The sequence below is a fragment of the Ochotona curzoniae genome, unplaced genomic scaffold (assembly GCF_017591425.1).
Source record: "Ochotona curzoniae isolate NIBS_2020 unplaced genomic scaffold, NIBS_Ocur_1.0 scaffold_1852, whole genome shotgun sequence".
Taxonomy (NCBI): domain Eukaryota; kingdom Metazoa; phylum Chordata; class Mammalia; order Lagomorpha; family Ochotonidae; genus Ochotona; species Ochotona curzoniae.
Genome location: NW_024467087.1, coordinates 19389039 through 19410751, shown reverse-complemented (window position 1 = coordinate 19410751; position 21713 = coordinate 19389039). Strand labels below are relative to the sequence as shown.

Below are 21713 nucleotides of genomic sequence, written 5' to 3'. Positions count from 1 at the left end.
ATTGGTCCTTTTGAAAACCAGTTCATACCACAAGCATTTCTCATTGGGGCTTAGATTCAAATTTTGGCTTTCATAATAGTCATTTGCCTGATTTCTGCTGTGAGGTGATCTGGCATGAGTTTTTAAGAAACATGTTCAAGTTTCTCATTAGAAACTTCATTTCTCCAAAAAAAAAAAAAAAAAAGAAACTTAATCTCTCAAGAGTGATATATTTGAAAACATGTGCTCTGGAGTCACACTGCTGGCGCTTCAATTCTGGATATCTGTATGAATGAGGATAAGCCAGCCATTCTGTTGACTCTGTTTCTTCATCCATAAAACGGGCACACCAAGATCACTTTCCTCATGTTGTTATAGGGATCGAACAAAGCAACGTGTGTGAATCACTCAACCTGGTGTCCAGCATTTGGTGAATTGCGTCTTAAGAGCAGCTTTTTATTTACTCTTATTAAGACTTTTTTTTCTCTCAAAAAACAGAGGAAGATCTGCAAGAGAAACAGCTGGATACATTTTTCTAAATGAGACTAAAACAGCTGTCCTGCTCTTTGGTATAGATGGCGTTTCTTTGGGAAATGATCCAAAAATCCAAAGCTAGTAGTTTTGTCCCTTCTCTCAGGAGGCTAAATATATTCTCTGCATCCTTGGACTGTTCCACACTGTGGAACCCTCACACTTAACATCTGTACTTCTCATACTGCTCAACTTCAATGTCACTCCAGACTCCGGGTTCAGATCCTACAGCTTATCTTCACCTGCTACCATGTTTTCAAAAGCCAGCACACCCTTTGTGGGGAAAAGGCTTTCTGAGTGCTTGGCAGACCAGCTTTCAAAATACATTGTGGATGCTTCAAAAGGCAACGACCATGGTGTCAATTGCCGTGTCAGAGCCCCCTCTGTCAGACGTGTACACCGTTAGTCCCCAATGAGTCATTACAGACTCAAGGTTGTGCAGGAGCACTTGACACCACTTTTCACAGATGCAGCCAAAGGAATGCAGCCTCTCCTACCCAGCCTTGTCCCCCGCTCCTTCCCCCCCTATATATTCACTCTTGCTTGCCAGGATCCACTTCATATATTCCAACTTCTCTCTTACTTCCAACAGCAGCTTATACTGAGTTGGGTTGGGCTGGGCTGGCCAAACAATCTATTTATTCATTAAACCCCACAGGAATCAATACATACTCGTTAAATCACACTGCTTCTTTTCAGCTTCGGAATTATTTTCTAGTTTTGCAATTTAAATGAATCTTAACCCTGTATTCCTAGGTACACTGCAGTTGTTGGAGAACACAGATTTCCACCTCCTGCCTCCTGCAGGGAGACACTTGATTCCTGCTTCATTTAGTATAGCCCTTTATTATTGCACTTTGCAAACTGCTCTGGAAAAATGGGTCCAAACCCTAGGAGTTGGGCAAAATTCTCTCCTTGACTTTTCATTTTTCCATTGTAGTTCTTAAGAGAAAATAACGTGTAATGTTCTGCAATGATGAAGACATTTCCTCCCTGTACTCCAGTTTCACATAAAAACCTAACAAAGCTTATGGTGGGAATTAGAGACTTACTCATAAACAGTTGTCCATCCGTTTTCATTGCTTTTGGTAGCCAGAAGTCCAGTGTTTCCTGGGTAGGTCATCAGGGCCAGATTATAGCCTTGGGCTGACACTCTTTTCAGGACCCCATTGCTACTTATGGTTAGCCAGTACACCTGCCCACCTGGCACCACAAGCCAAAGGGGCATCCCGCCTGCATCACGGCGAATGTGTACCGAATTGCCATTGCTGCTGGTAATTGCACCTAAGTCGCCTTCAGCATTGTAGGTGAAGTTATATACATAGTCCCTTGTTATCAAGTTCAAGGTGTGCAAGTGGGTTCCATTGACAGTGAACTGGTAGAGCTCTTGATCAGCAGGTGAGGCAATCTCATACAGGTTCATGTCATTCAGGTGGGCTTGGTTGCGGCTAATGGTACGGATTCGAACATTCCCAAGGTCTGCCACATAGAGTGTACCATCTGGTGACACTGCTAAGGAGGAAGGGGCTTTCATCTTTGCATCTTTGGCATAGCCACCATCACCTGTGAGAGAAAGAGCCTGGGTTTACTAATTGACATCACAAGTGTTTTCACAGAACATACGAGAGCCAAAAGGTGCTGTGCATCAAAGAATCATTTTAAAGGGAACACTGAGTGAGCCAACATTTATATGTCCCCTTGACAAACTGGAAACCCAGTATTGAAAGGACTACAATTCTTGAGTCAGGACCAGTGAAGATGGACAGTAATATGTAACTACATAGTTACATCAATTTTATGAAATCCTCAAGCCTATTCTTCAGAATCTATTGTAAGATGTAAGAACTGCAAATAATTACAGCTACACAAAAATTTGGTTGCAAACTCATGAGACTTGTGCCTGTCAGTGGTTGGAGAATCTGGGCTTCCCAGCCCTACCTTAGCTGGGGGCCCTGTCTTCTGTTAATTCCCACTGTCACTATCAAAGTGCCCTGATTCTATAACTATGACAATGATTCAGAACATCAAATCTTATAACTGGAAGGAATATTACATATGCTTTGAATGAAAGATACAAATTAGCAAATGTCTATAAGGCTCATTATTCAGTAAAACATTGGAAAAATATCAAAGGTCATACTGAACAAATTACTCACTCTTGCTTCCTCTGGATTAAGAAAAAGCAAAGGTTAAGAGGACCATTTAGGCCTGCGCAATAGTTTAGTAGTGCTGCATGAGGCAAGGAGGGATTTCTATAACTCAGCAACAAATGTATCTGTTGACATTTAGGAGACTGCTTGTTACTTGTAATGAGAATTCCATATTTTGGGGAAAAAGACTATTTCCCCCCAACTTCAATTAGAAGTAAAGGGCAGTACTGGTTCTAGAAAAAGTTTTAGTTTTAAAAAATGATGCACATTGCAGACCACTGACCTGAGTATCCTTCATGGTGGGTTTGCATTTTGCCCATCTAACCCCAAAGCAGTCTTCCCTTCACGTCTGGAGTCTCAAATAGCATCCATTTTTAACGTGGAAACCAGCTACTTGGGGGAAGCATGTTTCTTTCTTTACCTGAATGAGTAAATGTGGTTTTTGCCTAGTTTCTCTTTCGCTGAAGCACAACTAATATTGTGATATCCTTAAGGGTGTCATTCTTCATTATATTACTTGTTCCTATTATGCTCAGTGAAGTAAGTGAATATCAAAAGGACAAATATACAAAATACAAGATCAATAGATAGATAACCATGTAAATCTATGTATGTATGTATGTACGTATGTATCTATCTATCTATCCATCCATCTAGAGGAATTGTATAAGGGAGACTAGCATACTGAGAAGGGAAGGTACAGTAAGTATGCATCACCACTTCTGAATGAAAGATGGATTGTTAATGTATCTTAACAATAGCATGCTGGACTTTCTACCATTGTCAATACCTACAACGTCACGATACACTTAAATAGCAGAATGATGGACTTGTGAATGTTTCTGAAGGACTGTACTATTGTAATAACATAGAGGAAATCAGCGGGAGAGTGATTTGGGGAGGGTGCAAGTAGAAGGGGAAATCCCTGAGCCTATGGAATTGTATCACAAAACAAACAATTTGGTCCTCAAAACAGAAAAGTGACACAACTGAAACAAGTGTTGCTTGTGTTTGAAAGTAAGGCAAAGAGGGGCAAGAAGAGACTCTGCGGCTCCCCTGGGCTCCCTCGGGGAGTCAGTTGTCAGGACAACTGGGTGACATTACGCCCAATGCACTGCTGCCTCCGCTAACTCATAGCTGTGTCTATAAGAAATACTTTTTGTTTTTTCCTTTTGACTTTCCTGATGCACATTTTCCTTTAGAAAGCAGAGCTAGTGAATTGCTAAAAAGGTCATACCTGAAAAACAGTCACAGTTGGGATCAATTTTGCAGTCGCAGTCAGTGGGGGCCCCAGCGATGATGGAGATCTCCCCATTGGTGGTCACTTGCTGAATGCGGTTTACTTTTCTCTCGTCTGTTTCAGCTATGAAGAGCAGCCCGCTGTGGGAGACACTGATGGCCCTCGCCGACTCCAGAGTGGAGTGAATTGCTACCTTGCTGACCAAGAAATGATCGATGCCTGGCACCTGGCAGTGAATGGGGCGCCCTGCAATGATCCGCACACGTCTGTTCTCAGAAATTTGCAGCACAATGTTGTTATCCAAGACATACAATGAATTGTCCATGGGATTGACTGCAAGGTCCGTGGGCCACTCTAATCTCACCTGTGAAAAGAACAGAACACACACCATTAGGCTGCCAAATTTTTCCAGGGCAGTTTTTCCTTGCAAGAAAAATCAGCTTGCTTCTTCCTGTCTTCTAAATTGCAGTGACATTGGATATTATGGCAAAGTGGCAACAGTGAGGATGGGAAAGATGGTTAATCACGTAAACTGGTGAGCATATTTGTCATGTATGCTATTTCCAACATAATGGAAAATTTTGCAATTGTCGAAGAATCTTCTAGAATGATGATTTTCAGACTATGGTCACTGGACCAGCAGGAAGAGTTTTACCTTGTCTGGAGATAGGAATTCTAAGGATAAAAAAGACCCACCACGTGGTTTCCTGATCCCTCAGAACTAGCGTTTGTGTGAGAAGAGGAAGAGACACTGGGATGTACATGCACACAGGGAAGGTTATAGCAGTACATGGCAAGAAGGCAGTCATCCGTAGTCAAAAGCTAGACATCTAGGAGAAGCCACACCTCTCGATGCTTTTACCAAGGACTGCTAGTCTCCAAACTGTGAGAACACTTGTGTTGTTTAAGCCTCTAGTCTGTAGTATTTTGCTCTTGCAGCCTGTGTAGACTGAGATATCAGCTAACAGAGCTAATATCCACTTCTGGTGGCTGTGGGAAGATACTGGTGGTCTTTGAACAGGCATGTGACATAATCATATTTGGCTTCTGCACAGTTTCCACTGGCTGCTGTAATATTGGAGGAAGAGGTGAGATGGGAGGCAGGCAGATAGAAGCCTCCCAGGGAAGGGATAATGATGTTGATGATACCTGGATGATGATAAGGATACATTGATACACAGTGAAGGGTTAGAGGCACAAGGACTACTGTGCTTTTCCAAGTGCTGTGTTAGCCACAGGGGACACCAAGGCCATCTAAATATGGCTCTATCTCAGTTTCTTTCTGGACACAGAAGGTGGCTCAGTGCCTGCCCTGGCATCGCACTGACAATGACTATTTGTCCCTAGGGCCTTCTGAGAAAACTGTCTTCCAAGCTACTTTCTACCCCACCACTCATTTGCTCTCTATTTCTCCTCTCTGGTAGGCTACACAAAGACAGAAACAATGTCACCTTCATGGAGCAGGCACTCAATGGAACCCAGACTTTCCTCATTTGCATGCAGTGAAAGCTCAAGGAATGCTTTGTTTTTCTCATGGCATCTTAAAGTCTGCAAACACAATAGGAGTTGTTATTTCACAAGACCTACTACCTCTCCAGCTGGATGAGACATTACCAGCAGTCAGCAATGAAACCGGCCAAGGCCAGGCTGAGGGGCCATTTCTCTAATTGTGTCTCCTAAGGGAGGGCAAACAGTGACGGGAGGAGGACAAAGGTTCTCTTTGACCTCAGTTAGTAGCTTGCGTGGGGTTCGTTGGCCATCTCTGAATGTCCTCCCTGACACCCAACAACCCCATTCTGTCCTCGTGCCCACATATGCCCTCCACCTCCACTTCAGCTGGCCTTGCCTACTCACTACCACATGCCTCTGTACGGCCAGGAATTTGAGTGCTAATGGGGTATAAAGCGCAACTTGTATTATGCATGTTCTACAGAGCCTTTCGAACCAAAGCCATTGGCTAAACATTAAACACCAGCCTTAACAGCTCCCAGAGCAGTCTGCAGCCATGTGTTCCCTAGCACGTCTGTCTGAGGCCACTGTATGTCAGTGCCCTGCCACTGGGAGCAAGAGAGGGTCCCTGCTTCTGTGGAGGGCACTGACTCCTCCTTGGACCTCTGTAGCCATCCTGCCCTCATCCAGGAGCTGTCTGTGAGTGCTGGTCCCCCAAGCACAGTTCCCCAGGAAATAGGTTGAGGCTAGGCAAGGAAGAGGAAATGAATCTATTTCAGTGCAACACTTTCTATTTGGATCGTCTGAAGTCAGTGACCCAGAAAAAACAAACCTGGCAGAAATGGCAGCCTAATTATCTCCACTCTGGGAGCCGAGGCCAGGACAGAGGCTGGGGCCAGCACACACCTGGCAGGAGCCAGAGTAGGAACCGCCTTCAGCCTCTGTTCTCAGCTATCACAGCTGTCTGCTAGAAAGGGTGGTAGTTGCTAAAGAAGCCGTTACACAACCCCCCACTTGCCCAAGCTGATTTAAGCCAATGCTCTCAGTGTTGTGTTTATTAGATTTAATATTGCCTCAAAAATACAGCAGCTATTGTGTCTGTTTGTTTTCTTTGCTATCAAATAAGCCACCCTCTGGCAGTTTCCTGTGACTAAAGTGGCCTTTGTGCTTCTGAGACACTTTCTATACCAACTACACAGAAAGCCTTTAATTCCCATTTGATTTGGCTGGCAGCTTGTCTATGAAATCGGCTCAGATGAAAGTTGTGTGGCTACTTAGTAGTCGAGGGTTTGCCTTTTCCGAAGTGGGCCCTTTTCATCTCGCCTAGGTTGTTAGTTTCTTCTTATGTCTTTCTCATGCGAACTACTCTCATTTCCAGGTATTTTTTTTTCCAAAGGACTGGCGCCTTACATTCCTGTGGTAGAGACACTGTATGTAGTACTCAAGCATTCTCTTCGACACAGTGTTCAACACTCAATGTATGGAACAGAATCCTTGAGCCGATCTTGGCAGTCACAATATCTATTACGGGCAGAGATACCTTGGAATTATATGCTGCTGAAGTGAGGCTAAGGTTAATCCCCAGCAACTGCACCCATTTATCTAAGCAGTTTATGGGGGGTTGGATGGGGGGCAAACCACTTGCTTTAGGGGACAGAAGCAGGAAGTGGACGCCTGGCAGCCAAGGTCTGTAAACTCCACCTGGCCTACAGGCAAAGCATTTGGCCTAATTTGTGGTGCTTGCTCCACCTTGTAAAAAATAATTTGTTTGAAATGTCAAAATGTATTTAAGCTAAACTAGCATTAAAGGTCATTGGCATGGCTGCCAGCTGGTGGAATGTGCCCATCTCCCGGTAACCTTCCCTGAGAAATGACCCTGAGCAGAAAGGAGCTCTTGGTGAAGATGCCAGCTCTGGCTAGCACTGTGTCTTGCTCTGCTAATTGAAATCTTGCCTTGAAGGGAGGTGATCCTCAGGTCAGCCAGTGCATCGGTTGGCTAAGAGATCTAGTTCATCTTGACCTGCGTAACATTTTATAAAGCAGCTGAAATCCTGTAGTGGAAAAATCCACTTATAAAGAGCGACATTTCAATGTGAGCCCTTGATTACAGATTTCTCAAACATAAACCTCATCTCACACTGTAGACACAAAGAATCATTTGTAAGCTCATGTTCTAATGGTTTGCATTTGATTTCTCTTCCTTTGCTGTTGTGTAATCCTAGGCAAATTAAGGAATCTTCTGTGTATGTCTAGTTTCTTCATTTGTAACAAGGAAAACGGATTCATGATAGTATATCTCCCTATATAGCCATTTTTAAAATGGATTAATTGGTAAAGAGATATGTGGTGTTCATCATAGCATCTGGAACATAGCAAGAGATAGTAAACAGTATTAATATCCATAACACGGGCTGGCATAGTGACACAAGGGGTTCATCTACTGCTGTGATGCCAGAATCCAATATTGTAGTGCCTGTCTGAATAGCGGCTGCTCTGTTTCCAATCCAAATCTTTCCTAAAGCACCTAGGAAGGCAGGGGACAATGGCCCAAGTACATGGTCTCTGTGCCATCCCCCTACCAACATGGGAGACCCAGATGGAACTCTAGATTTTGTGATTGCAGTCTGGACCCAGAGTCAGATGCTATAAATACTTTTAAATATTTTCTAGACTTAAGTTAGCCACATGCCAGTGGGTATATCATCAGCATTATTATTGACTTGATATCTGTCTTTAAATACATCTGCTTTTTAATTCTAAAAATAATTAAGAATCTATGTGAGACAAAGGGGGTGGGAGAGAGGGGAAAGAGGGAAGGATAGGGGAGAGGAGACAGGAGAAAGGAGAAAGAAAGGAGAGAGAGAAGACAAAAAAATGAGAGAATTATTCCATCTATGGGTTTGCTCGCCCAAATTCTCAAAACATCATTGGCTAGGCATAGCCTAAGCCAGGAGCCAGGAACACAATCTGGGACTCCAACACAGGTACCAGGAACTCAATTACTCGAGTCATTGCTGTTTCCTCGAGTCTGGATTGGCAGGAAACTGGACACTGAAACCAGGATCAGGCATAACACCCATGTATTCCAGGGCAGGGTGTGGACATTTTAACTGCTAGGCTAAATGTCTGCTTCTGGTTCACTACTTTAAAAAAAATAATTGGGGGCCCGGCGGCATGGCCTGGCAGCTGGGATCCTCGTCTTGAACGCACCAGGATCCCATATGGGTGCCCGTTCTGGTCCTGGCAGCTCCACTTCCCATCCAGGTCCCTGTTTGTGGCCCGGGAAAGAAGTCGAGGATGTCCCAATGCTTTGGGACCCTGCACCCGTGTGGGAGACTTGGAGGAGGTTCTGGCTCCTGGCTTCGGATTGGCACAGCACCGGCCATTGCAGTCACTTGGGCAGTGAATCATCGGACAGAAGATCTTTCTCTCTGTCTCTCCTCTTCTCTGTATATCTGACTTTGTAATAAAAATAAAAAGTAAATCTTAAAAAAAAAATAATTGGTTGATTGATTAATCTACTCGAAAGCCAGAGAGAAACAGTAAGAAAAAGATCCCTCGGGCTCAGTGCAGTAGCCTAGTGGCTAAAGCGCTCATATTGTACCTGCTGGGATTTCATATGAGTGCTGGTTCACGTCCCAGCCACCCCAATTCCCATCCAGCTCTCTGCTTGTGGCCTGGGAAAGCAGTCGAGGATGGCCCAAAGCCTTGGGACCCTGCACCCACATGGGAGACCCGGAAGAGGCTTCAGATAGGCTCAGCTCCAGGCCATCACAGCCACTTGGGGAGTGAATCATCAATGGAAGATTTTTCTCTCTCTCTCTCTTCTCCTCTCTGTATATCTGACTTTGCAATAAAAAAAATAAATCTCGAAAAAAGGAAAAGATCTCTCATTGGCTGGTTAATCCCTTAAATACTTGCAACAAGCAACTGGGCTGGACAACAGTGAAATCAGGAGGCTGGAAATCCATCTAGATCTCTTGCCTGGGTGGCAAGGACTGAAGTACTAAGGTGCACATCAGCATGAAGCTGGAATTGAAAGTAGAACTGGAACTCAAACCTGGAACTCTGCAACAGGGGATGTGGGAGTTCGAAATGACTTCCTAAGTGCTAAACCAAACACCTGCCCCAGGCTACTTTTTAAACTTTGAACAGGTGTTTCTCCTTCCTTTGAAATGTTCCTAAACCTTAACACCTATAAAATTATAAGCCTATTTATCTGGGCCATTAGTAAAAGTAACTTGTGTTTATTGAGTGATTCCAAGATGTCAGATACTTTGCACAGATTATTACTTTTATATACATACAGCAGTCACTTGATAACAAAACTATTAATACCCCCATATTCAGATATGTGCTTTTGGTCTCTATGCCATCTGATTCTGCACTCCAAAGACTGAACAGATTTTTTGACTTTCTTTTCACCAAATGTGGCCTCCTCTTTACCCCTTTTGAATTACCCCCTAAGTTGCTCATTTTGGCTAGTTAGGAGTTATGTGTTTTTTTCTTTATCTTAGCCATCTGATATCTTGCAATTCAATATTTTGTGGGTGCCTACTCTATTCTAGGAACTGTTATAAAGACAAGACAAATTCCATCCCAAGATTAGCTCACAGTCAAGTGGGGGAAAAGCAGACATAGAAATAAATCACCCAATACAGCATGAATAAGTGAAATAATGAATGTATGCCCACAGTGACTTGGGGGACACAAGAGGAGTGCAAGATTGCACTGAACTCCCATCCAAAGCACAGATTCCTACAAGATAAGGTAAACTTAACTTCAGGGTTGAAGCCAAGCTATCAGGAAGCAAGGTGGAATGAGTGATCTGGGTAAAGGGAAAAGAACAGACAAAAGAATGAACCATGAAACCTTGTGGGGAGTGGGGGAACTAGTGAAATTTTGGATTTCTTAGGTACAAAAAATAGGTGGATAACAGGGGTAAAGGATGTTTTCAATGCTTGCCAGTTACTAGGTGCAGATTTTTTTTTTCTCTGAGGGAATGTTGTTCCCTGGGACAAGTCCTGTGCGCTACAGGATTTTAACAGCATCCTTGGCCTTTTCAGTCATAACAAATAAAGTCTCTAGACATTGCCTAAGTCATGAATGTTTGTGTAAGCTGATAAGCTTAGGCATAAAATTGTAGTTCTTGTACAGTTAATGATTAAGTCTCCAAAGCGGAAAGCTGACATGATCAAATGAGATTATAGATTGGTGAGGTAGGGTGGGAGAAGAGCAGGCTAGATACAGCTTGGAGGCTGGTCATTCAGAGCTATGTATAACCATTAATATGTTCCTCCTTCTAACAACCTGACATACATGCATGCTGATTCAAATGTAGTCTTTGTCTTCATGGTGCCTGGAGTTTAGAACATTACTGCTCTTGCCTTTTTGATGGACAAAGCTGTTTAGGGGTCAGATAAAAGCTATATACTCTCTTCTTAGCATGTGCTGAGAGGGAGTAGAAGGAAGAGCCTAAGAGCTCAGCCTCTGGAGTGCAGTGTTCCTGGGTCAGAACTTGTATCCACATGATTTGCTATCACGTGACATTGGAACAGATCAGTTAAGCTACCTGAGCATAGCCATAATACCTGTCCAAGAATCATTACAGGAAGCAGATGCAAAAGGACCTACATCTCATCTCCTAGCTTACCACATGAAATGAAGGAACCTCTTTGTAGGAGATTAAAAAAAAACCACACAGCATGTGTCTGTAATCCTTTGGTCCCCTTGTTTGACTATTGTAATGTTTCCTTTCCTGGCTATCTCATGACTCAATCATAGTCAGGCTCTTTCAATGTGTTCCCTGATCCTATGCTACTAGCTATTTCTTCTTTCTTCCAGTTTCATGGCTAATATTTTAGCTTATTACTTGGATTACTCATTGTTATTTGTGATACAATCCTTGGTATAATTCCAAGAACAAAACATTCTATTTTAGTTCATTTCTTTTCTTCTAATAAATATCAACTTATTACATTAACATTACATTATGTTAGACATTACACTAGGCACTAAGGAGTCTTCTTTCACCCATAGCACATGCATTCCTCCCCCTTCTGAGTTTACAGTCTATCCATGTGACTTCATTTCCTTTATTTTTCTGTAGACACAAGGGACATCCAGCAGAACAAGCCAACAGACTATTTCTCTCTTATTCATTTTCAAAAACTAACTTTTATGGAAGTGCTACATAAACAAATCATGGACCCTATATTATACAACTACTACCAAGTTCTAATACCTTGTCTTCCCAGCATTCAATAATGCTGAAGAGACTTCTTTTTCCCTAAAAGGTCCTGCCTTCTCATCTCACACACAACACTTCCACCTCCTTCGTTTCCTGTATTTGGAGGCTTGTGGCTCACTTCAAATATGACTCTGTTGGAGTCTGGTCTCTGAGCCTTCTTCAGCAGGCATTACCAGGAAGTGTATGATTATCTCTTCTGTAGCACTGCCACCCCTGGGGAGGACGCTGTGATGGGACTGAGTGGTCTCTGCCAGGTATTCGGCCAGTTCCACATTAGATTTCCTCATGATTCTAAAAGCTGACAACTCCAGATTGTTAGCATTACTTTTTGTCAGTTTTCAAATGGCCTTCTCTTTTCTTGACACCGGTACTGTCTGAGCATCTTCAAATTCATAAAAGAAGGCAAAAGCTGTCTGGAGAAAGTTTGGTTTTTTGTACTTTGGAAGCATGATGACACCTGTGAGAGTGATGGCCCTATTGATCTTGCTTTTAAAAAGTGGAAATTATTAGAAGATGAAATTCACCTAGATTACACGGCTTTGTCAGCAGGCAAATTATTTTTCATTATCTCAGATCCACACTCCTGTGTGTCTCTCAGCGTGATGGCTGGAGATTTTGAAGAACTTCTCAACCTTTGGTCAAATGCATTAGCATGGTCTGTCTCCTTGGCTGACCAATTAGAGTAACTGGCATTTAGGTTGCATTTTTCATTAAAAATGAATATCTAAGATCAATCTCATCAGGACTGATCTTTAGAGTTACTGTACTTCAGAGGGTAGAGATTAAATTGCATTTACCCCAATGTTCCCAAAACATTTTAGAGTGTGGAAGAAACAAAGCAAAGCAAAAACAAAGATCCCAAAGTAGTCCTAGTATACAGGGTTCTTAAATTTATGGAAAATGAATATAATGAAAAAAAAAACGATGTACATATTTGTAATTCCTTTGCACCAAAATAAATTTATCTCCTAATTCCATATTCTATGAATTTTTTGAAGTGCCCTCATATTTCATCTTTTAATAATGCAGCAAAGCTTTTTTTTTTTTACAGGCAAGTTCAATAAGGAGCATCACTCATTTAGGAGTCATCATGTCATCATGCTTTCAAATGAAGTATATTGCTAAAATAGAAGACATTCCAATCTTACTTGTGATTAACAGCAGCCATATGTTTAAGTTCTATACAATATGGTGAAAGAAGAAGTTGGAAAGCATACACACTTTCAAATGGATGTTTTAGAAGGGTGCAAAGAAGAGCTGACCTGAATGAAAGGAACCTGTTTTAACTGTTCACTCTATTCTTTAATAAAGACACACCCCTGAGTGTTAGAGAAAACACCTTGGCCCAAGAGGTGATCTTAAAAGCGAAACTTGCTGGATCTTAAAAGTGGAAGCACCCCGATAACAGTGCAGAAATCTTAGAGCCTGGGTCCCAGATGTCACCATAGAGCTGCCATCTCAGGCCTGAAGTATGCATTTAGTATGGCTGCTATCTTATGTCTGTTACTATTGTTGGGGTTTCATAGTACTCTGCTTTATTTCTAATCACAATGAAGACAATGCCTTGTTGGGCTTTGGTTTTGATGGGAGCTAAGGGTTACTCCAATGCTGTAGGTGTTACAGATTCCTAGTTTTACATCTCAGGATACATCACCTATGATTTCCAAATTAATTTAAACTAAACTGGAATAAATTTGTATTTGAAAAAGATCAGCACATGTGGCAAAGTCTGTGAGAGCAGCCTTTTGTTAAGAGAGTGACTAATTGATTAAATTTAGTGATTTACTTCAAGCACTCATGAATATCTGAAGCAACATTTTTGGGCATTTCAAGGTGGTGTTCTAGCTCCGTGACTCATTCAAATTCAGTGCCTCTCTGTCATACTATAAATACTTGCTTGCCTTCTGATGTCCTCTACCAGGTCTATGCATCCTCAAGGGCAAGAATGAGGACTCATCCATTTTTATACTTCCAGGATCTGGTATTACAGTTGGACAAATTTTTTTTTTGAATGAAAACACTGGTGTTCCAATGACTATAACCTTTTCAGTTCAAGAAAGCATTTAAAGAATTATAATGAGCAAACAAGCTGTAAGAAAAGCTATATTTTTCACCCACATCATTTGCTAGTAAATATGGGTTTGGAGAGAAAACTCAATCTCATTACTGGTAGGTGCCATATTTCCTCACAACTGAAGAAATACTATTTATTTTTTGAGAGAGAAGGGGTTGAGAGAGAAAAAGAAGGGGAAAGGAAGGGAGGGAGAGAAAACAAGAGAGAGATGGAATTTTCCGTCTGCTGGTTCATTTTCCAAATACCCACAGCAGCAACGGCTGGGTCAGATTGCAGCCAGGAGTCAGGAACTCAATCCAGATCAACTGAGTGGCAGAAACCTAACTACTTGAGCCATCACTGCTGTCTTCTAGGATGTGCATTAGCAGCATGCTGGCATTGGGAGGCAGAGATGAGAACCGAGTCCAGGTACACAGACGTGGGCTGTGAACATCTTAACCACTGTTTTACATTTTAGGCCAAATTCCTTACTCCTGTGTCCCTAGTTTTAAGATGTGCATAACACACTCCTTTCACACCTTAACTTTGCTGAAGACCTATCTTACAATCAGACATACAGTGCTTTCATTTTTGTTCAGGGACTCCGGGGATCCCTGAGACTTTTCAAGAGATTGTTTAGGTTAAAACCCTGCTTCTGATTACACTATCTGAAAGTTTTGTACTGTTTAATATGTTTTTAGGGTGGCATTTTCGAGAGGTTACTTGAGACTAGCGTATTTTTAGTTTTAAAGATTTCACAATTGCAATTTCTACACTTGGTCTCAGCTAAAAGGCTGAGAAGGGATATACAATTGTAATTCTTAAGAAGGTAAATATTGACATGACAAAGCCCATAGAATGGGGAGCTCTTTGGAGTCACCAGTGGTTCTTAGGAGTGAGGAAAAGTCCTGAGGATTAAAAAAATAAACGTTTGAGACTGGTTATCCTGGAGGAGAGAAACAGTGAACGAAGCCAGTATATTCTATGCAGGTTTCGTTTCCACTCATGAACAGAGAAGCAAGTAGCCCTTCTCAGACAGTTCTTGGAGCCATAAGCCCTACTCAACAACATACTGATGGGAGTGGCTAAAAATCTTCACTTCCTGAAGAGACTGCAAGCCTGACGGGCCCCTTTACAAAAGTTTATTTTTGCAGGCTCCCTCAGAACAATCAGCACGTATACACTCTCCATGAGTCTGCTGTGTAATTGCTACTACCTCATCTTAATAACAGGCATAATTGCTCTGAGTTTCCGTCAACCCTTTCCTGAATCTCCTCTCGAAAGCTTCAATTTTGGAAATGGCACTTGTGAGTACACAGAATGTTTAACCACTTCCAGTTTTCAATTTACAGTCAAAATCCTCTATCAGCAGGAGAGGAAGACCCAGTGTGAAAACTACAGAATGTCCTACAGACATCACAGTTAATTTGTTTGTAATTCTGATTGTTATTGCAAGAGCATATAGTATATGATGCTACTTACAGGATGCAATTTGCCAATATATGGCTTGTATGGTTTGATCATGGCAGTCAAAGAATTTAACCCTTTCAGCACTTTTGGAGGTAGGGAGAGGAACATGAAAGTGTTGCTGTATTTTTAAGTCTCTTTCAAATCAATTTTAACTTTTATTAGATACCTACTGTATATCCAGCACTGTGTGAGATACACATTCAGAATGAGAGCAAACCAGAGAACTGGCCAAGGTAAGAAGAGATCAAATGTGAGGCTGAGACATGAGAACACAATTTCAGAAAGAACTCCAAGAAAGGAGAAAAACCACTGTGGGTTTTCATGCACTGAGAAGCTGGACTCTTGTTTCCCTGAGAGCAAAAGCTCTGCTTTTATAGGAACCAGAGACTTACAAAGAAGCCACTGGAATCATTCTGCAGTTTCTTTCTGCTAAGCAGTTGCAGAAACTTGGCTGATGCTGGTTGTTAATATTACAGTATCGGCTTGACAGGATAGACCAAGCTTCCAATTCCCTTTGGCACCTAAAGCAATTTACAGGCCAGACATATGACTGCATGGCTTTTATGAAATGGTTTGATTTCATTGATCAGCCACTCTGAGATTATGTTTTCATTTCTGTAGCTACTGCTAACCTCCCTTTCTGGTATAATATTTCAGGAAAAAACTATTAAAAGTTTCACTATGGAGATATTAAGATATAAATGGGAATAGCCCTGAATGGGAAGAGAAACATCACAATTCACGATTGCTCTATTCAAAAGTTCATTTTAAATTAGACTAGAATCCCAGATTGTTTCCTTCATCTTAACTCAGTAATGTTTCCAAATGATAAGGATAGTAATACGAGTAAACGGTCTAATGAACATTTAGAAAGAAGATTTAACTGATTGTATTTTCATCAGGCCTCCTGTTTGCTTCCGGGTTTTGCTCACAACTTCCCTGTGTAACATACAAAGCTGTGTGTACTCAACAGATGGCTTCATGCTTCGAGAACCCTGGAGATTGGCCACCTGATCCTTACAATGGGTACAGAATCATTTAAGGGAATATAGGTTCTAGACCTGAGTGTAAACAAAAGTTGAAAAAATGGTGATGAATATTTAGTACTCAAGCTTCGGTAAGAAAGGAATCATGCACACCCTCATAACTACATTGAGCAGCCCTGCTGGAGATCTCCCAATAACAGCTTCTTATGGATTCAGTAATGATGAAATCCTCTGTGACAAACAGTCCCCTCTAATTAATGTTACACTTACTGTAAGCATATCTGAGTGACTCCAGCAGCAACAATGACACAAAAATCTAACACCTCATTGCACAATGTGGAGGTTATTAAGCTATTGTCTGGCAGCTCTATGCTCACCCCTTTAAAGCTGTTGCTCTGTGAAGCTGTGGTTGGGACTCTGCAATCTACATTTTTCTTTTGTGAGCTGGATTTTCAATAGGACCTGACATGATAGGAAATAAAAGGCTTCTGGGATAGAGGAAAAAGGGACTGACTTCTTCCTGTTTGCTTTCTGTTCATGTTAGCATCACCCTAGCAGCAGACCTCCATTCTGGCAGCAGTAGCTGTCTGCACTTCCCAGCTCCTTTCTATTCTCTGAGAGTGTCTCATCATGCCACCTCAGTGGTACCAGAAGTAATCAGCTGGCATCCTCTTCTCAAAGAACTCCACCATACTCAATGGAGCAATTCTTCCACCTTTCTGGGGGCGTCAGCACACAGACAACCTCAACACTTTCCCTTTATTCCTTCACTCACTTCCTGTAGATATCACCTCATTTCTTTTTGCAGCCCCTATCACCCATGTAGCTCATTTCCTACAGTTAATCATCTGTGCTGAAATAATGTGGTTTCAGTTTAATAATAATAATGTGGTATCTGACAGAATATTAACTAATATTTATAGCATGAACCCACACATGGAATATTTTGCTGGGGACACTAATGTGCTGTTGGAGGTGAGTGGTCCAAAACACCAATAAGCAGCATTAGGAACCAATAGCTTCCATTACATATCTACTGCTCTAGGCACTTCTTCAAGTGTATAGCTACTGAGGTTGCCAAGGAAGACTAGCCACATGAAATTAATCTGTTGTGCTTGGGTATTATGAAGTTGGTTGTGACAACTTTAACCAGAACTTTGGTGACTCTCTGGAAATGTCCTGTTGATAACATCATTCCCTAGAAACTCATTCTTGTGACTCTTGAGGAGACTTTCATTCTGGATTGGATGACTCTCCCATACATCTGTTAGAGACACCACTCTATTGAATGGTTAGGAGGATGGCTCATGACAACATGTCCTATGTCTTCAGAATTTATTTCTGAATAGTTAATACAAGTGGTTTTTAAAAAGTTCATGGGAAATGTATAAGAAACTGTGTTTGGATTTCAAATGTATTTTTTCACCAAAATAAACTTCTTTAATTAATTTTCTGTTAACTTTCTGAAGTATCTTGTATAATGAGTATTTCTCATTAAATATATTTTATATCCCCTCTGTCTAGTTTCCTAACTAGACACTGGGATTTTTTCTTCAGAATTCTCTTCTTCAGGATTTGGAGTTGGAAACATATTCTGAGGTAGACTAAATGAACATCTGCTCTTATGTCTCAAGAGAAACACCTCTCAGCAGGTGTTGCCTATAGGTAAATGTTTTATATTTCTCTGTGTTTACTTTCCCAAATACATTAACTTCTGTGTGGAAGGACAACATCCTTGCTGACAGCTAATGTATCATCTTTGAGCTCTGCTTCCATCTAATAAACATGAGTTGACACTGTTTTATGTACCTTCCCATTCCATAGTGCACAGAGTGGGACTATTTTGAAAGATACAGTCGGAAATACAGGTAGGCCAATTGGCTCATATTGGGACTTTGCCTAAGATATTGATCCCAAAACCTCTAGACACTAACCACTGAATCTGTTCCTTGGGGGCAGGGTGAGGATGGGGGGCTTTAGGTTCAAGTCAGGTCATGGTGCCTGCTGGGCAAAATGTGGGCAAAGTATTTTGCAAGCTTTGCATTTTATGGCTCTCCCTGAACTTTGAAGATGCTTTTCCTCTGGTGCTTAATAGTTTTAATAAAAGCTAACATGCCATTGTCCTTTGTGTGGAAAGAGGACACTGCTGAGGGAGTTTTCGTTATGTGATAAATTACATTTTCAATATAGCATTGAGCACGGTACTTGACTTTTATTTTAAGGTCCCTGACAACTCAGGCTATTTGCTTGTGTGCAGACATTTCAGCAGAATTTGGATATGTTGGAGTTGAAGATGTCAGCTTGCTGTTCCCTACTTCTTGTATAAACAAGTCGAAGTGTCACTTTGGACGAAGCAGTGCAAATATCTCTGATAACAGGTTATTATAATGTGATTTTTGCCTAAAGCATGCAGGCTTGAAAAGTGTTGTTGAAAAGTAAGTTTAAATGAATCTGGAGAGAAATGATATTTAAAGGAACTCTGGGGATGATCTTATTTGAATTGTTCTAATTTATTTTACATTTGTATTTTTGTATATTAGTACTTTTTCAAGTGATGGAAATACTTTGGAGGATGAGAATGTTGATTATAAGCAGAGGAGTCACAAAATACATGAAACAAATTACACTAAACTTCTTTCAAAAGTCCTAGAATTCTACTTTCTTATGATACATAAGCTTCATAACATTTTTCTTTTTGGTTTTCCAATTAGCTTGGAGGCTTTTTTGTCCTGCCTTGGGAGAGCAATATTCTTCATGTTGACCTACATAAGCTCTGTCTTCTTTATTATCTACTCTAATATTTATTGATTGATTTTCTTTTGAAATTGACCCACCTAGAATGGCTGTAGGCTACCCTTTGATTTCAAAGGGATGGAAGATGGTCTAACACCTCAATTCACAGATGTATGAAACACACTACATTCCAACTTTAGCTCCATAGTCAGCATGACACTTCTTAAAAAGTGAAAGAAAATGAAGTATTTTGGGGCACCATCCAATGACTATAGAGAGTATCCATTAAGTGATCTAGACAGAGCTTCACATCGGCATTAGGCAGATGAAACATTCTGTGAATGTCACAGCAGGTAAAGACCCATCTCTGGAGCATATGTTTGCTACAGGCCATCAAGCTCACCTACAGCTATATGGGTCTGTGTAAAAGAGACAATTGTGTGAAAAGGACAGAAGAGAAGACTACATAATTTCTTTGGCAGTTCCAAACTCCTTCTTAGTCCTGTTTCTCAGCTCTGTAAATTATTAGTTTAATTTGTTTTGTCTTGTTTTTTTTTTTTTTTAGTAGAAGGTTAAATACTACTACTACTACTACTGATGTATTGAGCATATATGAGCCAAATACATTGCTAAGTGGCTTATGTATAGTATCTCATTGAATTATCACAGCTTTTCTGTAAGGGAGGAAGCATTATTATACCTATTTACAGGTGAAAATCCACTACCACCATCAGCCCTTGCCAGGTGAATGAATCTATGAAGTGGTGGGTCCAAGATTCAAATTCAGGTGGAATGTGTTCCTAAACACTCTTTTACTGACTTTTGGCATTGATCTGACTATAAAGGAGGGTCTATTTTAAAAGGCCCAAACTCGCCCCTTGAACACTCAGTTAACCAAACAGAGAAAGCCTTGACTGTCTCAGTGCCGGATGGTTTTTTCTGCTTTTGACAGAGCCAGAGTGTAGGCTTGGAATGCATGAGTAAAAAAATAACATTATCCAGGAATGCATTTACAGTAGACAATGACAACCATAGGTATTAAAAAAATATAAATAACCACCTTGTAAATTTTTTCCTGTGTCCTCTTATTTTAGCAAGCGTGTGATGAATCAACAAAAAGATTTCCAAAGATGTCAATTAACATCTTACATCATCCTTTATATTGGTAAAGCACTTTATACTTTTACAAGTGCTTTCACATTAAAAAAGAGAGACCACTTAATCAACAAATGGGTCATTTGTTGAATTAGCCTTCATAAAGAAGAATAATTAACATCTCTAAAATCCTCGTGGCAGTTTTTTTCCAGAATAGCGTTGAATGCAAAATTAGATAGAACCCTCTTTTGGGTCAAGAAATAGACAAAAATGATTAAATCTTTCTCTATTACCATATTTCAGAGAACAGCGGAATGATTCCGAAAAAGATGTCCTTTCCCTAAAAGTGGAAACTAAGAGTAGTGTTTATTTGGCATGCTTATGTAATTTTAGCCACTTCCTCTAAGGGATCTCTTATTTTTATGTGTGTCATGTTGAAAGCCACCAGGGACTCCTTAAAAAGTCTTTTTAAAATGTTTTCTTCTGCTGCTGTCAACTCAGAGTCTAAACAACACAAACTGGTATTTTACACTCTGTGACAACATCATGTGATCACTATGTAGACTGGAGTTTGTGCCACCTTCCTTCCACATGCTTTCTTTTTTTGTTTGCTGTTTACATTTTTATTGCAAAGTCGGAAATACAGAGAGGAAGAAAGAGAGAAAGATTTTCCGTCTGATAATTCATTCCCCAAGCGGCCGCAAGGGCTGGAGCTGAGCCAATCTGAAACCAGGAGACCAGAGCTTCTTCTGGGTCTCCCACACAGGTGCAGGCTCCCAAGGCTTCGGGCCATCCTTGACTGCTTTCCCAGGACACAAGCAGGGAGCTGGGTGGGAAGTGGGGTCACCGAGATTAGAATCAGTGCCGATATGGGATCTCAGTACATTCAAGGTGAGGACTTAAGCTGCTAAGCCACCGTGCTGTTGTCACCACATACTTTAAAACAAATGTCCCAAACCAACACATAAAAGCCAAGGCTGCATGTAATGCCATGTAGTTTCACTCTTTACTCCAATAATTCATAATGGCAAGTACCTTTCAAAAAGAAAGTTCTTTCTCCATGTTTTGGCTGTGACTGCTGCTTTGACTGAGTGCATGTGGTGCAAATGAATGGAAGAAACATTGCTGATTTAGAGTGCTTTTGTTTGGAGTCTTGCAATACCCAATTGCTGTGCCATTAGATTGCTGTACTATTGATGTTGTCCAAACATGACAACAGCGAGAGAAAATGGGAAAATCCATTGATGGCTTGGTTTATATGGTTTTTAAATCCATTCCATCCACTAGCTGATATTTACTATGCAAATGCTTGGTTCATTTGACTAAACTAGCCATGATCAATCAGAAGGAGCATATGTTAGCCACCTAGGCTTAAAAGTAAGTTTTCTGTTTTCTTCCCGTTACTCCTATGGCTAATTAATCTGTTGTTTGACCCTATTCTTCCGAAATTTCTCTTATCCTTTTTTCCACCTCTTTCTTCCACCCCACCACCGCTACCACCCCCCCCCCCCGCCAGCTGTACCCGCTGCCTGCTAGGATAGCTGATCCCCAAGAAATGTTTGCAAGTACTTCAGATAATTTGGCTTCATTTTTGCTGTCTTGCTGTTGACCCACAACTCACTCTTGCATTCTATATCATATCCACCTCTTGGCATTATCTGGAAGTGTGACCCTAGACTTTTTCTTTGCCTAGCAAGTTAGATAGTTTTCAGTATTGAAGCATTGAGAAAGTGTAGTAGGGATGGAGGTAGGGAGATTTCCATGTCTGGTGGCGAGA

General features: G+C 41.1%; 1 protein-coding gene across 3 annotated transcripts in view; it reads right to left on the bottom strand.

Annotated features, from left to right (window-relative positions):
* Positions 1–21713, bottom strand: part of TENM1 (teneurin transmembrane protein 1) — a 531802-nt gene that overhangs the window by 37008 nt on the left and 473081 nt on the right. For all 3 annotated transcript variants that reach the window (XM_040999695.1, XM_040999696.1, XM_040999697.1), the window contains 2 exons: positions 3898–4264; positions 1563–2073 (listed from right to left, as the gene is read on the bottom strand). In XM_040999695.1, the coding sequence (XP_040855629.1) occupies positions 1563–2073; positions 3898–4264 (878 nt within the window). The remainder of the gene's footprint in view (positions 1–1562; positions 2074–3897; positions 4265–21713) is intronic.